This window comes from Charadrius vociferus, unplaced genomic scaffold (genome assembly GCF_000708025.1).
Source record: "Charadrius vociferus isolate BGI_N301 unplaced genomic scaffold, ASM70802v2 scaffold604, whole genome shotgun sequence".
NCBI lineage: Eukaryota > Metazoa > Chordata > Aves > Charadriiformes > Charadriidae > Charadrius > Charadrius vociferus.
The window spans coordinates 699698-721781 of record NW_009648244.1 but is presented as its reverse complement, the minus strand read 5'-3'; the positions used below and the strand labels follow the sequence as shown (position 1 = coordinate 721781).

Here is a 22084-nt window from a genome sequence, read left to right as displayed (position 1 = left end):
AACATTTATGGTTAATTCAGTATCATTAAAAACTAGGATTTGTGATAGCATTGTTACATCATAAAAATACTTTTTATTAATACACAATTCTGGAACAAATTTTTATGGCTGAAGAAGTCAAGGAGAGCATGGTGTGTACAGTATTGAGAAGACCTAACATTGCTAATCCTGTCATGGTGGGGTGACTTTGGCCAGCTGCCCAACACCCACCCAGCCGAGCACTCACTCTGCATCCCCAAGAGGACAGGGGTGTAAATAAGCTGAAAAAGCTCATGGGTGGATATAAAGATAGGGAGATCACTTACCAATTACCATCATGGCCAAAACAGACTTGACCTGGGGAAAATTAATTTTACCTGTCACCAACTGAAATAGATATGGATGGTGAGAAACAAAGACAAAAACTGAAACGTCTTTCCCCACCCCTTTTTCTTCTGGGTTTAACTTCCATCCTTCATTTCCTATACCTCCCCCTCCCCAAGCAGTGCAGGGGGAGATGGGGATTGGGGTCAGTCCATAACAGCTCATCTCAGCGGCGCTTTCCTTCTCACACTTTAACCCTGCTCACGTGTGGATCCTCCGTGAGCTTCAGGAGAAAATATGCCCCTATTTGGGCTCCCCACAGGTTGCAGTTCCTTCAGGGCATGTCTGTCTGCTCCAGCATGGGGTTCTCTATGGGCTGCAATGTGGATATCTGCTCTGGCATGGTCTTCATGGTCTGCAGGAAGACAACCTGCTTCACCGTGGTCTTCTCCATGGGCTGCAAGGGAATCTGCTCCAGCACCTGGAGCATCTCCTTCGCTCATTCTCTCACCTTGGTTTCTGCACCAAGGCTGATTCTCACACTGTTTTCTCCCCTCACTCCTCACTTCCATGCACCATTTTTGTCCTTTCTTAAATATGTTTTCCTCGAGATGCCACCACCTTGGCTGTGGGACTCAGCCGTGTCCTGCAGTGGATTGGAGCCGGCTGGAACGGCCGTGTCTGGCACAGGGCAGCCCTGGCCTCTCCTCACAGAGGTTATCCCTGCAGCTCTCGCTGCCAGCGCCTGGGCACTGCACCCCGTGCACATATTTACATAGAATGACTTAGACCTTTTTACATCTACAAGCTTAGAATTTATTATCTTACACTTTTGAAAGCACATATGTGAATCACTTTTCAAAATATTCACCTATTTTAGTACTGGGAAGGTGTCCAGCATTCAGCAGAGCAAACTTACTTTAAAACAAAATTTCTTCATCTGTGCCAAGTTAGTCCCAAAATCATATCACTGAGTCCAATTTGTGAGATTTAAATTAAACATATGTCTAAAAATAACCTATCAGGGTACAAACTGGACAGGACACAATAAAAATCCAAGTGCCAGCTAGGGCAGCCTTCATTTTTTGGGGAAGGATGCTGTTCTTCAAGGCCCCACATTTTTAGTGCTGACCCTGCCTGGAGTGGTTATGAAAAGGAACTATGGAGTGGAAATAGAATTAGAGAGTTTTAGATAAAGTGTATTTTCTTGTTTTGTCTGTATTGGGACATTCAGATCCTGGCTGATGAGGTTAGTTGTGGTCATGAGCACTGGGAGTGCCAGTTTTACTAGACTTTGAGGTTGCTAAACAGATTTTTAATTGCACAGACATGTCTAAACTTTGAGAAGATAGTTAAATTTGAATTGTATTTCTTTTTTTTTTTGTGGATACTTATTTGATCTGAATAACATCTTGAATTTTTGGCATTCAATTTGACTAACACTTTTGGCACTTCCTTTTCTCTTTAGAGAGACGCTTTGAAAACAGTGCTCTTTCATTAAGAAATGTTCTTGCAGAATTTAAATATTGGATGTCTGAAGCTTTTACTTTTGTTCCTTTTGACTGAATTCTTAATGTTTAATTACCTTTCTTATATATAGTATCAATGTACTCAGGGTTTTTTCTTGCCCATCTTATAGGATATTGATGTTAATACTGTAGTCACTAGTATCTTGTGGCTCAGCTACAGCTGCTTTGTGAACCAACTCTTGTTTTTATCTGAATTCCAGCATAGAGTAGTTCCTCTTCTTATGCATGCTAAAACTAGGAAACATAATTTATATGTTGCAAGATTTTAACTTATATATATATTCTTCTTTGACACTAGTGGCTTTATATTTGAGTGGCTTGTTTCTCTAACTGTTGTGCATTCTTTAGAGTTTTTGGCAGGGAATCTGGTATTACAGCTGCATACAGTATGCCTATATTTCTGTATCTCAAGATCTATATTCAATTGCCATCTTGAACATTTGGGATTTTTATTTGGGAAGTTAGTACTAAACTTAGCTACAGTACTACTTGGTCATTACTTTATCTGTTTTGATGGGGTTTCTTTCTATGAAGCATGTTGATTACTACAGTACTTACCAAGGATTTTTTACTCCAGTTGGTTTTATAATATTTACGTTGTCAATGTTGTTTTCTATTTTCAAGCACTATATTAAGCTTTAGTTCTTATACAGACCTCTGTAACTTTTACTTTTGAATATGTGCTTTTTTGTTTAAGCTTAGTGGATCACGTATTTACGTTACTTCTGAATGTTAATGGCATATTACCTTTTACTAATTAGTAAATAATAAGAATCTGTTATATCTTAAAAACCAAATTTTGATATTCATTCATTTACCATTCCATAAAGGAACCTTCTGTTTTTAAATTGATAACTGAAATCTGAATCCAGTTAAAGCAACAAAAATAAATGCATTTGCACTGTTTTGACTGCTGTGGATTATTTTTTTTAGCTGGTGCCTTGCTTTTTCTAACTCTACCTTAAAATTCTTGTAGCTTTTTCAGAGGCAGATTCTTAGAATTACTAAGAACTTAGGAGATAGGCATAAGTGATATGACCCGAGAGTGTGATCTGTGCAAGACAATATAGGTGAAAAAAACCCTGCTTTTCAAAGTATTTTAATCTTTCCTGTGCAAAAGTTATATCAAATATTTAGTATCATATTGTTAAGCATTTTACGTGTATTATGTTTTGCCTCTTTCATAAATATCTGTAATGCTGAATGCTTGCTCTTTCCATCATTCATTCTCACAGGTGCTTACTAAAGAATTTTATAGTCTTCAGTCTTCTAGTGAAACACGCATTATTGAACTTCAAGCACAGAATTCTGAGTTTCAAGCAAGGCTAGATACTTACGAAAAACTTGAAAAAGAGCTTGATGAGATAATATTGCAGACAGCAGAAAGTAAGTTCTGTCACAAGTTATATTGTATCTGTAGGTGTTTCTGGCATTCTGACAAGATGTCTTGTTTCTCATGGCACTTGGAAAGCGTTACAGTGCCTGTCATTCTCTCTCCTTATGCCTTACAATTAAGATGCAGTAATTATTTTGATAGAAAATCTTAATGATGGGTTTCTAAATGTTTTTTGTAAATATGTATCAAATAAACGTGAACTTAGACATATGGATATTAAAAATCATCTCAGTGTTTCTTTATCCCTCATTTCTCTTTTCTTTATTCTAATCGTCCTTTATAATAAGATATGGGGGGTTTAGGCTTCCCCTATTATTTAAGTATATTTTGAATACCAGGAAACCCTTTTTGTTGACAGACAATTATAGGTTTCATACCACAGTTCAGTGATTAGTGTGAATTTTTAAATGAATGGGGGGGGAAGCTCTTCCTTGTGTTGAATTAGTAGTGATTAATTAAGTAGTTGCTTGTGGCAGATCTGTCTATTCCAAGTACTAAAACCTGGGTTAAATTCAAGCCTAATTACTCTTGAAAATTTTGTCTCTGGTTGGCAAAAATAATCTGTTCTCAAACACACCAAAATGTGTGTGAAATATCTATTGATTTGATTTGCTGTCTAAATGAATCCACAAAGCAAGTAATTTCTAATTTGAAACTAAGACGGTCTGTATTTCAGAGAATAAAATTTAGGCTGAAGCATTGTGTGGAAGACAATTAGAATTTTCCTTGAACATCGGTGAAAATAAGATTTTACTCTTCAGTCCTGTGGTCACTTCTTTACATTTCAGTACCACGTAATATTTTTTCTTCTCCTTGAGTTATGAAGACTCTGCTTTTTGACAGTTTTTGGTGGTGCTGGTGGGGCTTGGGTTCTCCAGACTTTTTAATAAACTCTGTATTTGCACATGTGAGGTGGCTTTTGTCATATAATCATATAAGCTTTTTATTTTTTCCTTTGGAGAATGGGCATGTGGAAGAAATCACTGAATTGTGACTGTTATTCCCTCATCATTATGCCTTATTTTATTAATATTGAAATAACATGAAACAGCCTGTTCAGGAAACTATCAAGAATTTATGTAGCCACTCCTTACAGCATCTGAGTGGTTTCCACATGAATAACAACAGTAAACTTTCGTGGCATTTGTCTGTTCTTCCTTTTCAGGGTAAAATCTTTACTTTGGGGTATTTTTGTTGTAGACCAGTAGTTTGATTTTCTTGCTTCCATTGGTTAGTATCTTTTTAAGTAAAAGGTTGAACTTATCTGTATCCTCAAAATAGCGCTTTTTTTGCTAAGTGAAGTAAAAAAACCTGCTGTTAATAAGTGTCCCCTAACTTGTAAAATGTACATTTTACACCACAAAGTCAGGTGAAGAGCCTGGAGAAGCACACACTGATCCAAAACATTACTTTAGCTTGATATCTATAACATTTCCAATTTTTTTTTGTGTTTGTCTTCATGATCTGACATTTACATGGATGCTACTGACAGATATGAATTTATAAGGCAGAAAGTTACTGGGATTTTTCTGAGACGTACAACACTGAATTTGTAACCAAAAAGAAGGGTTATGACAAAGGCAGGTTAAATTATTTTTTATGTTTTTCTGAACCAGAGGTATTTAAGGCACTGGAGAATTCCCCATAACAAAGACAGCCTTGAAAATCTGAAGTTCTGGTGCCTTTGTACAGCCACATAAGTAAACTTCTTCTGTCATACTTACTGGAATTTATGTATTGTTTTTTGTGTAACAAGATATGTGACTTTTCACAAGGGCTCTACTTAGAGGCTTTTCTCTTTCTAAAAGTGTTCTTAGAATCCTTGTTTAAAATAGCATTAAAAAGGTATTAGACAAGTGATGAAAGAAGCCATAGCTTTATGCAAGTTGTTGAGAGGGTAACGTATTTCTGATTTTGAGGTACTTGAACATTAGCAAAGATGAGTCAGGTAGGACTGTTACATCATTTCCTAAATTTGCTTTTCTTTTTCCCAACTACTCAATTCATCAAAGCTGTTGTGTGGTGCCTAGGCTGCTGTTCACTTGTGCTCTCTCCCCCTCTCACACCCCTGCCATTCCCCTTTTCTCTTTGTCCCCCTTTACCCCTCCTCTCTGTCCCCCTCGCTCTGCCCCTGCCTACCACACACACACTTCTTTTTTTTTCCTCTGACCCATTATATCTTACAGGAGAGAGGAAACCTGAATTACAGAAGCTGAAATATTAAAATTTGTACACATTTTAATCTTGCTGCTATTGGGATTTCTTTTCAAAGCAATTCTAATGTGTTTTAAATCCTTAGAAATATTTTTTCAGAAATCAATCGTCTACGGAGGCAAAGATTATTCTGAATATTTTTACTTTTTATGAACATAAGTATTTAACTTCTGTCATTATATATTTACATTATATAGTCTTAATTTGCTTAGAATTTATTGATAGGTTCGATTTGCTTTTTTTCAGATGAGATAATTACCAATAAATATTTAGAAGTGTATATAGATGTTCAACTTAGAATATTTAATTATACTATAGCATATTGTCTCATAAGCAAAGTCATAAATTTGTATTGGAAGCTGTGCTCAGCAGCAATTTGCTGCCTCCAAACTACAAACCTACTTCAGGATGTGGGAACAGGAACATGGGTCTGAAGAGGTGGCAAAATATTTGGAGTCTCATTGTAGGGGAAGGATTGGTATTGCAGCAAGGTGCAAGTTTTATATGTGGTGATGGGGAAGATTTAGGGAATAATGGGTCACTGTCACAGTTTGCAACTTGCTGATAGTACCACTGATGACAATATGCACAGCTATTTCCAGGTGTATTACCGAGCCAGTTAAGTTTAAGCCCTGGACTATATTATGAATACTAAGTGATAACAGGTTGAAAACTTTCAATCTAGGTTGAACAACAGATCAGTGAAGTTATATTTCATAGGCTACTTGTGCACTAGTATAATGAATTTAATGTTCAAATAGTTGTATGTGTTGTGTTGGGTTTATAATTAGAATTTGAAGTTGTTTCATTTTTTAAGTTGAAGATGGACAGATATTTAGCTAAAGTAATTATTTTTTGCAAAGTATTGATAGGTGTAAAATATCATAATTGGTTTACTGTCTATATGGCAAATTCAGAAGAGAGGCAGCAAATCACAGAATCATTGATGTTGGAAGAGGCCCCTGGAGGTCATCTAGTCGAACCCTCTGCTCAAAGCAGGTCCAGCAGGTTGCTTAGGAAACCTATCTAGTCAAGTTTTACGTGTCTCCAAAGATGGAGATTCCACCATCTTTCCAAGCAACCTGTTCCAATATCTGACCACCCTCATGATAAAAACATTTCTCCTATTATCCAGTCAAAAACTTCTGTGTTCCATTTTAAGTTCATTGACTCTTATCCTAATCAGTGCACACTTCTGAGAAGAGCCTGTCTCTTGTTCTCATTGGTAGTTGGAGGCAGCAATAAGCTCTCTCTCAGCCTCTCCTTGTATATCCTGTGCTCTAGTCCCCTCATTGTCTTGGTGATTATTTGCTGGACTCCCTCCAATATATCCATGTATTTCTTGCACTGGGTAGCCCAAAACTGAATATAGTACTCCATGCATGGTCTGACAAGTACTGAATAGATGAGAAGGATCACTTCGCTTGACCAGCTGGCTGCACTTTTGCTATTACAGCCCAGGATGCAGTTGGCCTTCTTTTCTACAAGTTGTTTCATGCTCAGCTTGTCCACCAGGACCCTCACATCTTTTTCTGCAAGGCTGGTTTTAGCCCTTTGTCCCCCAACCTGTACTAGTGCATGGGGTTATTCTATCCCAGATGTAGGACTCTGCATTTGCTTCAATTAACTTTGAGCTTCTTGTCACCCCATTTTTCCAGCCTATTGAGGTCCCTCTGAATAGCAGCCCTGCACCCAGTTTACCATGCTGTCCTCCCACCTCAATCTGGTATCTTCCTTAAATTTGCTGGAGGTGCATAATATCTCGTCTGCATTGTTAGTAAAGATGTTGAACGGCATTAACTCCTAAGAGATGCCAATAGTAAATAACTGTCAGTCATACTTTGTATGACTAATTACCACTAATTGAGCCCAGAGGTCCATTCAATTTTCCACACACCCACTGTTCATTTATGCAGTCCCTATCTTGCAAGTTTGGCTTTGAGGATACTGTAAGAGACCATGTTAAAGGCTTTGTCTTGACACTAGTCAAGGTGTACAGCTTCTACTGCTCCCTCTTACCAACATTACTAGTCACTTCAGAATGCTATCAAGTTAGTCAAACATGATTTGTTTTTGCTAGCTCTTCCCAACTACCTTTTTGTCCATGCTTCAAAGTAACTTTGAGGATGATTTGGTTTGTAACTTTCCCAGAGACTAATGTGAGGTTGACTGGTTTGTCATTTCCCAGAATCTCCTTCTTGCCCTTTTCTGAAGATGGGCATGGCATTTGTTTTCCTCAGGTTATCAGACATTTCTTATCAGCAGAGTCTTTCGAAAATGATCGTGAGCAGCCTCACAGTGACATCAGCTGCCTCAGCAATCCTGGATTTGTCCCTTCTGGTCCCATGGACTTGTTTTTGTGCAATCAGCTTAAGCACTCCCTAATTTTATCTTCCTCTACTTCCTCATGTATGCACAGAAAATGAATTCTGTAGAAAGAAAAACCTAAGCAACCTAACCATGTACTGCAGAATTAAACTTACACTATCAATGTGTATTTTGTGACTATACCAATAATATGAATATTCAAGGACACTGAACTCTCTTCCTTTACTTTCATATTGCATAAATCTTATGTTAATTACAAAACAAAGACAGAAAAGTTGGGCAGTATTGTAAGAAATTAATGTATGGCACTACATTAATGCTAATTGTGAACAAAATTGTTCCCCTGAAATCCAGAACAGTAACTGAAAATCTAGCTTCTAGAAAAATGTTTGCGTGTGTGTATAATTATAAATAGAATTGTTTAGAAGTTTGTAAGTTCTTGCACTGTAATTACATTCTTCAACAGTACCTTTCTGGAATTTTTTGCAGTGGAAAATGAAGTTGAAGCTGAAAGGGTTCTCTTCTCATACGGGTATGGTGCTAATGTTCCTACAACAGCCAAAAGACGACTAAAGCAAAGGTAAAAAAGTGCCTCCTTAATTTACTTGTTCAAGACAAAGTAGACGAAGATATGTGCATTATGTTTTGTCTTAGCTAGCCAGTTTGATTAACATAAAGAGTTTTTTTTTAAAGACTTAGGTATACAGGAATTGAATGAAGACTAGGACCTGTTAATGTGATTGATGAATATAAATGAGGTCATTTTAAGATCTTTTTTCCTTGTCTTTCAGAAAGATTAATTTTAACTGTATAAAACTAAACAGCTGTAAAAACAGACTAGTTACATTGTTTACATTTATATAATAGGAAATAAGTTTTTAATACCCTAAAAATGATTGTGTGTAAATGTGACAAAAACACATCTGCCAGGAAATTAAGGCAGCCAAGGTTTCAGAGCATCTCTATTTCATCTTTACAAATACAGTGTCTGATTCCAGTTATTTCTTCAGTTTGCTCTGATACCATTTGATCAATAGATAAAAATGATGTGTTGGTTGAATAACATACCTCTTGATTGTAGTAATTTTAAAACAATAAATTTATATTATGCATTGTCTTTAAGAATTAATCGTGATATTTGAATGGCTCCTTGTGAGCATAAAGGCTACAACTCACTGTGAAGTATTGGTCATGTAAATTTATTTATAGTATTATTAAACTGTGACCGCAGCAAAATGTATTTTGCTGTTCTTCAAAATATGTATAGATAGTATAAAAAGAAAACATAACCTAAGATTGGAATCATGGAATAGTGGAATGATTTAGGTTGGAAGGAACATCTGGAGGTCAGCAGGGTCCAATACCCTGCTCAGAGCAAATCTAGTTGCTCAAGAGCTTGTCCAGCTAACTTTTGATTTTCTCTATGGATAGAGATTCCACATCCTTCACAATATCAGGTCAGAGTAATGTGATTTTATTTTTTTTGTCCAGAATCCTGTCTTCGGCCTGGCAGAGGAGACACCACAATTGAGAAGGTGGTTCTCCCAAGGTTAGACTCATTCCTTGCAGTTTGAGTGTGCCTACAATTTGCTCAAATGCAAGAAAGTGAACTGCGTAGTTTGTGTTAGTGGTAGACTTTGACCGTGCTCTCTTCTACCGAAATGAGAAACTCCACCATCATTGGTGGACACACAAAAGAGAGTATAAAGACAGGGCAAACGTACCATAGCTTCACAGTGTACATTTCTATCATTCAGGAGCTGGAAGTGCAGTTTTTGTCATGTATAACTGTTTGTTTTTCTACAAGTATTAGTTTGTGTAGTTGTTTTTGTCCTCTTAACCCCATCCTTATCCATGACAAAGAATATTTAACATAGAAAGTTACTGATGAGAATTAAGGGCAAACGATGGTTTGTTCATGTTTGCAACAAAGATTTATGGGCCACATACTATTTCTTCGGTCTTTTATATTTTTTTTTTCAAATAAGTGTTGTCGATAGGATTGTCAGTCAGATTAGATGTGTTGTACACTGAGTTACATATTGCTGACAAAAATACTGAAGATTTTATGTAGTACTTAACTTTTGCATGGCTTAATTTGCTCTTTAACATCTTTAAGCCTCCTCAGATTGTAAGATTTCTTCTTATATTCATAAACCCAACTCTTAACTATTCCATGATTCTATGAAAATTCAAGAAGGAAAAAAAAAAGGGGGGGGGCAAAAACGTCCATAACCCTGTTGTATTCTGTTTTAAGAGACTGTTGAGAGTTCTATAGCATCATTTCCTAAAACTTCAGTTCCTTCCTCGTCTGTCAATAGTTCGGGAACTTTTCTGAGTTTCAGCTTAGATGCTTCTTTTTCCCCACCTTATTAGGTTCAGTTTAGATTGTTTACATATAAAAGAATTCTGCTAAATCACCTTTGAATGGTGAATCATAGAATGGTTTAGGTTGGAAGGGACCTTAAAGACCATCTAGTTCCAACCCCCCTGCCACGGGCAGGGACACTTCCTACTAGACCAGGTTGCTCAAAGCCTCATCCAACCTGGCCTTGAACACTTCCAGGGATGGGGTCTCCACAACTTCTCTGGGCAACCTGTTCCAGTGCCCCACCACCCTCAGAGTGAAAAACTTCTTCCTGATATCAAATCTAAACCTACCCTCTTCCAGTTTGAAGCTATTTCCCCTCATCCTATCACTACAAGCCCTTGTAAAAAGTCCCTCTCCAGCTTTCTTGTAGGCCCCCTTCAGATACTGGAAGGCCACTATAAGGTCTCCACAGAATATTCTATTCTCCAGGCTGAACAACCCCAACCCTCTCCACCTATCCTCATAGGAAAGGTACTCCAGCCCTCTGATCATCTTTGTGATCAATAAGCCAGGATTTCAGATGTGCTTGGAAGACACTTTCTGAGTTTCGTAGTGGCTCTATCAGAATGCCTCATATAATCCTCTTTTGTTCCAAAAGGCATCGGCAGATAAGGCTGTTTTAATCCTTCATAGTGGTGTTGGAGACTTCATAGACTTTCTTTATCTTTTAAAATTAAGAAGATTTAAAAAGCCATAAAAGTCTGTGTATGGTTTACCTGCTGCTGTTCTGACTCAGGAACACTGCCGTGCAGAAAATGTGTGTGATGCCTTTGGCTCCCTCAGCTTTAAAGCAAAGTCTCTGTGAAACCAAGTTCTGTGCTATTAAAGAAATACAGATAATTTTTCTGCTCTCCACAATTGCATAAGGAAAAAGAATCTATTACAAATGTGAATAATCTTTCTGGAGTCCACTACCTGCTCTTTAATTCCAGACATATGGAATCCTAAATTAAGAGCTCTTATAAGTTTACAGCATGCACTTCAGTCTCTGAAACTTTGTACAAAGCCACCTATTTGAACATAGTGTGTTGTGGGGGCTATACCTCCTTGCCTACTTGTCAGGAACAACTATTTCATTACTTTGGACGTAGGCACCATACACCCATACTACTAAATTAAACATGCCTGATAGCATTCTGAAGCATCGAGACCAAATGGCATGTAGTTGCCCACTTCCATAAAACTAAACTAGTGTAGGCTAGCTGCATGTGAACTACATATGGCAATGATAGCTTGCACACACTAGTTCTTCAGCTATGCCTAGGAACTGTTTGGGAGAGTGTTAATGAGTGAATGCAAGAATACTACCAGAAACACTCTAGTGGTTTGCTAACAAATTATCACATTCTTGAGCACTTGTCCCTGTTTGAGGACAAATTATGTGATAATTTTCTAGTACAGTTGGAATCAAAGTTTTCCAGAATAAGATGTCTTTGCAGATCAGTCCCTTTATCCCTTTGCTTTAAATTTAAACTAGTAAAAAGCCAAATTGACAACCATACTTGAAAGACATACTTGTGTTTATCCTTAAACACTTGCAAATTCAGGTCAAGTTCACTGGGAAAATTTTGATGGGCTACGCTCCCAAAGTTGCCATGGGAAGGTATCCATGTTTCCCCTTACACTCTAATAGCTAATGTATAAGTTCCCTAACTAGAGATATTAGAGAAGTGGTTCATTTCTCTTTTGTGCTAGATGAGATCTTAACACACATCTCCTACCTCCTAAATGAAAATACAAATAACTAGTTTGGAGGATTAATTTCTTTTTCTCTCAGTTATTGTTTATACAGTCTAATGCTCCTTGTAGGAGGAACCAACCTCTTAGTGAAAGCTATTGAGAATTTCAGCTAATTCCTCTCATACAAGGCAAAAGTAAAAGATTGTCTGTGTGAAAGGGTAGGTTTATAACACAGGTGAAGAATATCAAGGCTTCTGCCAAATGTAAAAGTGTATTCCCTTTTTTGAGGAGAAGGTGGAGGTTATGACTGGTCAAATTTTCAGAGAAAATTCATACACTCATCTAACTTTACACATTCTAAGCCTCAGCTTAAGGGTGAATGTAATCTCCCTGTCGGTCTGCTTTAGACCACTTAACACTCTTAGAGATTCAGTATCATGGTCAAGAACTGGATAACACTTTGCTATCCATTATTTGGAGACTAACAGTCTTACATTTGCAGTTTATGGCTGGTAAGCATTGACAGTCTAAGATCTGAACTGGAGTGACATCTCTCTTTCTTCAGTATGTAAGTTTCTGAAAAATGGCACACGTTTGACTGGAGGGATAGATTGTTCTGAAGAGCCATTAGTCCAGTGGTTAAAGCACACTGAAAATGAGTATTAGCTCTGTATATCTTCCTCGTTTTTAGAGCTCTGAATTTCCCATATCATGTTGTGAAATAAATTGGTGGCTAGAGTACCTAAACATGGAGAGGTACAGTGGTAAGTCCTCCAGATACAATTTTGATGATAAGCCACCAAGCTGCTGAATCCTGCAAAGATGGCAGGATTCATTACACAATACATAAATTTAGACGTCTCGTCATAGGTTTAACACAGAAACTTGGCATCTAACCTTCCATTAGAACCAATGTAATTCTAATCAATACAGTCAATAGAATTTGGAGTACATTTCAGTTCACCATCCAGGAGTCCATTTTAGTGGAATATAGTCAGGCACTAGGCTCTACAGACTATATTGAATAGGACTGAATCATTAGTAACAGCTTCAAAGACTAGGTTAGATGTCTGGAAGTAGGCTCTGCAATTGCATACTGAATCTCCCCATTGCTGCCTATGGAACCATGCTCTTGAATTAATGATAAACTCTTTTGACTTTGGACGTGAAACATGCAAGAGGTTGAGGATCTATTTTTTTAGCTAGGGTGTTTAAGTAACGCAATAATCCTTTCTCTTCACTTCTGAGTTAATTTGTAGATCTGCATAAGAGTTTATTTTTTAAAAATGGCAATAACATTTAAATATTTAGCATATTAAATGTCAGACAGAACTAATTTTTGCCTCTGTTTTGAAAATGATACATACAGAATGTATACTAATGTGCATTTTTTTAAAAAACTTATTTAAGGAGAAGCCAATTACAGTGATTCCATGAAGTTGCTAAAAAGTGAATACTCATAATTAGTTGAAACATTTTGACATGATTATGCAATTGTGTAGTACTGTACAAATTATATAGGAGATAGCTTTGTAAAACATATTACAATGGCATAACTGGGGGAATGCTAGTTCAGTGCTGTTAAATTTTGTAATATTGTAATTGTTTTTCTAACTTTGACCGTTCTGCATGTTTCATTATGTAGTTTATATATATTAGTATTTAAGAATTGGTGAAAATTTAAGGCAATTGAGTTCTGAAATATAAATGTGAGAATTTCTTTTGCATATTTGGAAAAAAATCAACTTGAGCTTGCTTTTTATTGGCACAGTGTTCACTTGGCAAGGAGGTTACTGCAGCTAGAAAAGCAAAACTCGTTGCTTGTAAAAGGTCTGGAACATCAGAAGGAACAAGTAACACAGATTTCACAAGAGGTAAATTACTGCTACAAAAAAATCAAATCTGTAGGGGCTATAAACATTGCAGAACAGCTGTTCATAAAATGAAATATTTTCTAAACAGTGTTTATTATCTATTTGATGTCAAAAAATGGCGTCATAATTAACCAAATCTCTATGTCAAATGTTTTCAAAGAAGTTTATATTGTATTTTGAAACGAAGATCAAAAGAGGGATTACTTTACAGGCTAAACAAGAATGTAAGCCAGACAGACAACGTTCTGATTTTTGAACAGAAGACCAGCTAGCCAAACTAGTTTGTTCTGTTTGATGGTTAATTGTTCAATGAATACCTCGTTACTTTTTACACAGCTCTTCTCTTAAATCACTTTTGAAGATATTTCTGTAAATCCGTTTCTACGTTGTTCAGTTCTTGAGCCTTTTGAATATACAAATCGAGGGAATGTTTAACATAAGCTGCTTTTTGAAAAAAATAATTTTTTTTTTACTCTGTACAATGAGTTTAATTTCATGATCTTTTAAAATTCTGTATATAATACCTGAAATCACATATTACATTGACAATGGAGAATAAACATTAAACAAAATTTCGCTTGAAATCTCCCAGAATTAGGCCAAATTAATTTTTTGAAATATTTTTAAGGTTGTCTTTTAAGTTTCTCGTATGAACCAGAGAGCTTCTAGATTTGCTACTGGATATTGCCACCATATGGAATTTCTAGGCTGACTCTTCCAGGAATGTGGTTAACAGTTTGATTTTTAAAGCCATGTTTGTTATAAATTAGGATAACTACACCCAAGAACACAGTGCAAATACTTGCATTTTCTACATATTTTAAAATTACATGATTTTATGTATTTTATATGTATGTATATATATGATTATGTATGTTATTTCAATGAAAGGTACATGAACAGTGAAGGTTTATTCCAGTTGTTTTTAACCAATATTACAATTCATTATGGATTCTTCTTGGGTATATCCTAGTAATTTGTGTTATATATCTTTCAAATTTTCTTGACTTGAAGACATACAGAGATTTGTGAATCCAATGTTATCCTTGGTCATTTTCTCTATCACTATACTTCCACTGTTGTTAATAAAGTCAATGCTTTATTTCCCACTTAAATCTGTCTAGTTTCCACTGCAATACATTTCTTCTTACCTACAGTGGGTTTATGTTTGCTTCTAGATCACTGATGAAAGGTTCAGTACCAGTGACCTTAGTTCAAATTCCTGCAAAATTCCATTACAACATCTTCATTTTTGTTCTTCCATGAGATGTCATGTAGCCCTTTCTTGATCTTTTATCATATAATTGTATAGTTTAAATCAAATTCAATCCAGTACGAAGTTAAATGTCTTGCAGATAGCTAATGCACAGCTATTAAGCCTGTTAACATCAAACTCATAAGGTTAAATAAAATCTTTTAAGACCTGCTTTCTATTAAACTCATGTCTGGCATTCAGGTCTGAATGCATCATCAGATGTCTGTCTTTTTTTTTTTTTAATTTGCATAAGATTATAGGCCATTTTGTTTGATAACAATTACTTAAGCCATTCTGCTTGCTATCCTTCAGTATGTGCACCAAGAGTTTACACTTGTTATTAATGGACTGGAAAACAGTTCATCATTCTCATGTTATACAAACCGATCATCTGACTTCTTTTCAAACAGAGAAGATTTTATTAAAAACAGCATTATATACAGTTTTACTGTATCTCTGCCATAATGGGTTGTACTGTTTCTAGCATTTATTTGCTCCCATTTCTTTTTCATTCTAGGAGTTCTATGCCTGCTAGTATCAACTTTCCCCTTAAAGTTGTAGGTTCTCTTGTAAATTTTCTGTATTTCGTATTTTATACTGATTGCTATCTATTACCTTTCTTTATATAGTTAAAGTTCTTAAACCTCTGTTTGCTGTCTTTACTACATCCCCTAAGCCAAGACAGATTTTTACTCCAAGCTATCATCTTTCTTGATTATTTTTTTTTTCCAAAGAGCAAAACAGAGATTCTGTAGACTTACAGGATACTCAGCCCATTATTATTCTTTTGACTGATGTTTTGTTCAGTCATCTAGATCAAATCTAGAACATGGATTGAAAGTTGGTGCCAAAGTGGTTGGACCAGCTTTTCTTTTGAACTTTGTTTAAATACTGGTATTTCACTGCAGTATTTATGATACAACTTCTTTTTTTTAAGCTCTTTAAAGGAGAGAGGAAAAGAAAAAGATAGCAATAACTATGATAGGTAGTCTTTCTAAGATTCTTTTTTTGGACTGTCCTCAACCAATTGACGTTGAGCTTTATAGAAAGGAATTATATTGAACTTCTGGGAAAGTCCAGCATTACCAAGAAGAAAATACTGACTTCTCCATGATTTCATTCATTTGATTGAAGTCTTCATATAATGTGCATGCTTGAAAATTGGAACCCTATGGAAAAGCTCAGCTGCTGAAAAAAACTTGTCAGTCTTCAGTTAGTCCCATTATAGTTTGTCAGGCTTTATTTAACTGCAGGATCCTATCTATTTTCAGGTCTATGATATGGCATTAGAAAAGAATTCTCCCTTAAAGTCCTCTTTTTGTTGCTTTGTGTATCAGTGACCGTCAGTGTTAAAGTAGGTATTGAGACTTATTTCATACTATAGAAGGTTTGTTGACCACGTCTAGGACAAACAGAATAAAGGAATTCTCATGACCTGATCCAAGAAAGATCCTCAGATAGCAGTAATCAGTTTATTGCCTCTGCAACTCACTTCATGTTACTCTCAGTTTAAGTAAGTATAAGGCTATATATCAGCTTCTGCACAGTAGTGAACTGCAATTACTACATTTCATGTCCAATCTAAATTTTGGAATAAATTCACCTTGCAGAGATTTTGAACAACAGTGCCAGAACTGATGGATAGAAAGTCTCTTGAGTCTACAAGGCTAATATGGGTGACTTAAAAAGCAAATACTGAGTCAGTGCACAGTAAAAGTGATATCCTAAATAAAGACATTTACTAAGCTGATATATTTGGCTTGCTGCTGAATGACTTTTTAAAGCCTTCATCATGACATTGTATTTGTGCTTTTTGTATGCCTCAACTGAAAATTTTTTACCAAAAGCAGGTTACGTCTCACTCTGAAAGACAGTGTAGATCAAGCTGAACAATGATGAAATCCTTCAGCGTGACAGAGATGTCTATTCAGGGATATTGAAGTACTTTAATTCTTATCAGTGCTAACAATGAGGAACTTCACACTGAGATGACAGCATCCTTTGAAAGTTATTATGTTATCAAGAAAAGAATTCCAAACAAGAGCAGTTGGATTAATTGCCTCCTATAATGGTACCCTCAAGGTTTTACACTGTAATTTTTAGACCAACATAGAGATTACTACTCCATGTCTTTGAATTACCTGTTTGTCATGTAACTGACTCTCTACTGTCTTAGAATCATAGAATGGTTTAGGTTGGAAGGGACCTTAAAGACCATCTAGTTCCAATCCCCCTGCCATGGGCAGGGACACCTCCCACTAGATCAAGTTGTTCAAAACCCCTTCCAACGTGGCCTTAAACACTTACAGGGATGGGGCCTCCACCAGCTTTCCTGGGCAACCTGTTCCAGTGCCTCACCACCCTCAGAGTGAAAAATTTCTTCCTGATATCTAGTCTAAACCTACCCTCTTCCAGTTTGAAGCCATTCCCCCTCATCCTATCACTACATGCCCTTGTAAAAAGTCCCTCTCCAACTCTCTCAGCCTGTCTTCACAGGAGAGGTGCTCCAGCCCTCGGATCATCTTTGTGGCCCTCCTCTGGACTCGCTCCAACAGGTCCATGTCCTTCTTATGTTGAGGGCTCCAGAGCTGGATGCAATATTCCAGGTGTGGTCTCATGAGAGTGGAGTAGAGGAGCAGAATCACCTCCCTCGACCTGCTGGCCATGCTGCTTTTGATGCAGCCCAGGATACGGTTGGCCTTCTGGGCTGCAGGCGTGTATTGACAGCTCACGTCCAGCTTTTCATCCACCAGTCCCCCCAAGTCCGCCTTTCGGGGCTGCTCTCAAACAATTCTCCCTCCAGCCTGTATTTGTGCATGGGATTGCCCTGGCCCACGTGCAAGACCTTGCACTTGGCCTTGTTCAACTTCATGCAGTTTGCACAGGCCCACCTCTCCAGCCTGTTCAGGTCCCTCTGGATGGCATCCCTCCCCTCCATCATGTTGACTGCTCCACACGCTCTCTTTCTTCCTGCAAGAGATCTTTTCTGATAGCTTGACTTTCAGAAAATTAATCACTTTTTTAATTACTTATCATTTTATTGAAACTAATTATTTTCTTCAAGAATCACAGAATTTCCAGAGTTAGAAGGGACCTCTAGAGATCATCTAGTCCAACTCCCCTGCCAAAGCAGGATTGCCTAGAGCACATTACTCAGGACTGCATCCAGGTGGGTTTTGAAAATCTCCAGAGAAGGGGACTCCACAACCCCCCTGGGCAGCCTGTGCCAGTGCTCTGTCACCCGAACCGTAAAGAAGGTTTTCCGTGTAATTGAACGGAACTTCCTATGTTCCACCTTGCACCCATTGCCCCTCATCCTGTCACTGGGAACCACCAAGAAGAGTCTGGCTCCATCCTCCTTCAACCCACCCTTTAGATATTTGTAAGTAGTAATAAGGTCTCCCCTCAGCCTTCTCTTCTCCAGGATAGAGTCCCAGCTCTCTCAGCCTTTCCTCATAAGGGAGATGCTCCAATCCCTCAATCATCTTGGTTGCCCTTTGCTGGACTCTCCAGCAGTTCCCTGTCCCTCTTGAACTGGGGAGCCCAAAACTGGACACAGTATTTCAGTTGTGGCCTCACCAGTGCCGAGTAGAGGGGGAGAATAACCTCCCTCGACCTACTGGTCACAGTCTTCCCTATGCAGCCCAGGATTCCGTTGGCCTTTTTGGCAACAAGGGCACATTGCTGGCTCATGGATAATTTACTATCTACCAGAACCCCCAAATCCTTCTCCTCAGAACTACAGAAGAAGATAATTGCCTCTTTTTTTTGTTTACTTCTCCACAATAAACTTGGAATTTCACTGTAGACTAGAATAGGTATTTCCTGAAGGAACTAATGTATTTAAATAATACTTAAAGTTTTGCATTAATTTGGAGTAGAACGATGTTGTCTTCTCTCATTTCACTTTTTAAAACATGAGGTGGAGATAAACTCCCCTTTTAGTAAGGCAAGTAAGATAATAAAGCACAGTTTTGTCTATATTCTGGTTTTTTAATAAATGTGACCCATTACATTATAAGTTCTTTGCACATTTGACAGAGTATAGATGGCAGAAGTAAAACTGCAATAAACATATAATGGAATCAGAGAAAGAAGGAAACATAGACTCATGTTTTGAAAATTGTGAGCAGGAGAAAAATCTGATTTTAGGAAAGTCCTGAAATAGTATTTAAATAGGCTATGTCTATAGGAAGGTTGGGCTTTTTTCCCCTGCTTGTTTGGAACAACACAAAATAGGACAACTGGCTCCTGAGTCTGATTTGGCAAATGCAGATTGTTTAATCTATTCAGAAATTTCATAAGCTAATTGAAAAGCTTAGCCATTTTCCATTGAATTCATTCCATTAGACCTGTTTGTATCTAAACTTCAAAAGTTTTAAATTCATTTTTTAAAGAATCTACTTGGTATTCGTAACTTGTATGTACTCCAGCTGCTGAAACTGCTAAGTATTGATGTATGATCTTAATACTGTACCTATTTTGGTGAATGACATTGTTATATTGCTCAAGATGCAAGCCATATCATGCAAGCTTTTTAGACCTAGTGGTCCTAATTTGTTCAGGGAATATGACTAGAAAGGTTTATTTCCTATTTACAGGTATGACAGTTATTTTATGCTACTCCTGTGAACAACCTGCTGGATTTCAGTGTTCATGTACTGTAGTTGATTAGAGGAAAGGGGACTTTTCTTCCATTACTACTGGGTTTGTATTTAGATTCAATTTCTGAGCTGAAAATTCCATTGTAATAGTATACTGTTTTTAAAAAGTCATTTGTGGTCAATAAGATGAACAGAGGCCTTGTTTTTTTCATTAGTGGAATTAATGAAAATTTTTTTCATTTTTTTCATCAATGGAAGCTGTTACATTAAAACTCTTGAAAATGCAGATTAGGGAAGTGTAGAGAGCAGTAGCATGATTGCAGTGAAAATATCGTACAATTAGAATAGAATAGTGAGAGGATCACGTACTAGATCGTATTTGAGGGTAGTTTGTTTCATATTTTTTTTGTGAAATAACAGGTTTGGTTTTTATATTGTTATGCAATTGGTAATAATCTATAATATCCAATAAAAATTAAGTAATAAACAAGTAATTGTGCTTTATAAATTATAAAATTTATAGTAGTAATACTTCTTTTTTTGGCAGCTTGACAGAGCAAATTCTTTGTTGAGTCAAGTACAACAGCCGTACAAATACCTCATTGAAACTGTGCAACAGAGAGATTCTCAAATAAGTCTACAGAAAGAACGTATTACACAACTTGAAAAAGATGTCAGGTAATTAAAATCACTGTTTCTTTATTTTAAACTGAAAGTAAAATCATTTATGTGTTGTCACTAGAAAACCATAACGTTATGGGCCCTGAAGTAGGAGATGTTGACACTCCGTCATTGACTAAGTCCAGTCTTTACGCTGGAACTCTAGCATCTGTGTTTTCTCTCATACTGTCAGAAAAAGAGGCTTTAGGTTTGAAAAAGCAGCAATGACAATCAGGTTTAAAGTGAGTTTGGAGTTGAGAAGAGCTCTTATGAAGTAGAGGAAAGTTCAGAAGAGTGAAAGGAAAGAATGACACACCAGATGTACAAAAGTAAAAATAAAGAAATAAAGTCAGAGAAAAATAATAGACTAGTCCACCAGCAAAGGGTATTTCAGGCATAGCTAGAACAGACTTCCTCTAGTGGAGACTCTCTGATTCGCTGTTATATTCAGCTGTTAGAACTGTCTGAGCTGAGCAACTACCCACCATCATATAGCTTTATAAACTGTGTTTAACATCTGGTTCCAAGTAAGCTGTTATAAAGTCATCTGCCCCTTGATTTTCAAGGAAGTGTATAGCTGTGTGCCACTGCACAACAGAAGAATTAGCATTTTGACTATTGGGTGTTTATGTGGTATCTTGGTTTAGGAAATGCATATGGTAACAATTATGAAGCATTAATGTGATTGTATTATGAAGCAATTACATGAATAATAAGGTTTTTTCCAACAAATATGTTGAAGCAGTGAAAATAGAAAAAGTAGAACTCACCATAGCTAAATACTTTATCCTACATACTGTCTTACATATGCATCTGTTCAGAGTGTTTTGATGGTTTGGGATAGTGTTTGTTACGCCTTGAGGAATACCTAAAAGTGCTAATTATCCAAGTAAATCTATACATAAATCAATACATTTCTAAATAATCAGGAATATTCATTCATACTTCTTGACAAGATCTCTTTCACTGGTCTTAGCTTTGATACAGTAAGAATAGATCTTTTTTTATTACAGAACCAAGTGTTTTTAGTGTTTTCCTACACTTGAAATACTATAAGAAAAACTTCAAAGGTAAATTTTTTTTCCAGGAGATGAAAAATCACAATGTGCTCTATATATGCAGGATCTTACTTTCCAACTGTTAAAAAAATAATTAAAGAATTGGTCAGTAGCAAATCAAATTTTCAGATTACAATAACATGAAAACGTCTTTCATTATTCACATAGTTGTCCAAAAGTCTCTCAAAAGCTAGGGGAAAAAAGGGAGTAGATAGGTGAGGTCCTTTTTGAAAGTGTATGTTTAATGCCATTAAAATATAGAAGACTTTAAATGTATTATTAACATTGATTCTCTTGAATTTTTATGGCTTATTACAAATAATCTGTATGCCCAGATATGCTTCCTAAATTTAGCCTACAAATTAGGGCACCTAAATTAGGAACTTAGTCATGTCAGCTTTCCTTAGTAGTTCATGGAGGAAGTGACATCTCCAAAAAGCAATTCAGATTTTGGATGGAATGAGTCATTTGCTAGAGATGCCCATTACTCTCCATTAACTATAAAGGGAATTTTGGCATCTTAAAGTACCTGAGGTTAAGGAAGAAAACGGATCCGCACCACAGTGCGAGCATTCATGGTAAACATACCAGCAGTACTCTACTATGGTGAACTGGGCTGTGGTCACCATTATTCTGTGTTTTTGCAAATGAAAGTGTGGTCTGACAAAAAAATATTTTTATCCTTAATGGTTTTGTAGCAAAAAAATAAAACTTACTTTGCACATCAAATGTTTTGGTAAGAAGTTTTTTCATGTAGTTTCCAATATTCCTTGTAAATGAAATATAACTGTTCCCTTATCAAAAGTTTGCCT

General features: G+C 36.7%; 1 protein-coding gene across 1 annotated transcript in view; it reads left to right on the top strand.

Moving 5' to 3' along the window:
- The window catches only part of PIBF1 (progesterone immunomodulatory binding factor 1), an 80838-nt gene extending 72484 nt beyond the window's left edge, over positions 1 to 8354 (top strand). Inside the window, exons 10-11 of the mRNA XM_009884211.1 lie at positions 3068 to 3218; positions 8260 to 8354. Coding sequence (XP_009882513.1) covers positions 3068 to 3218; positions 8260 to 8354 — 246 coding nt within the window. The remainder of the gene's footprint in view (positions 1 to 3067; positions 3219 to 8259) is intronic.
- The last annotated feature ends 13730 nt before the right edge of the window (positions 8355 to 22084 follow it).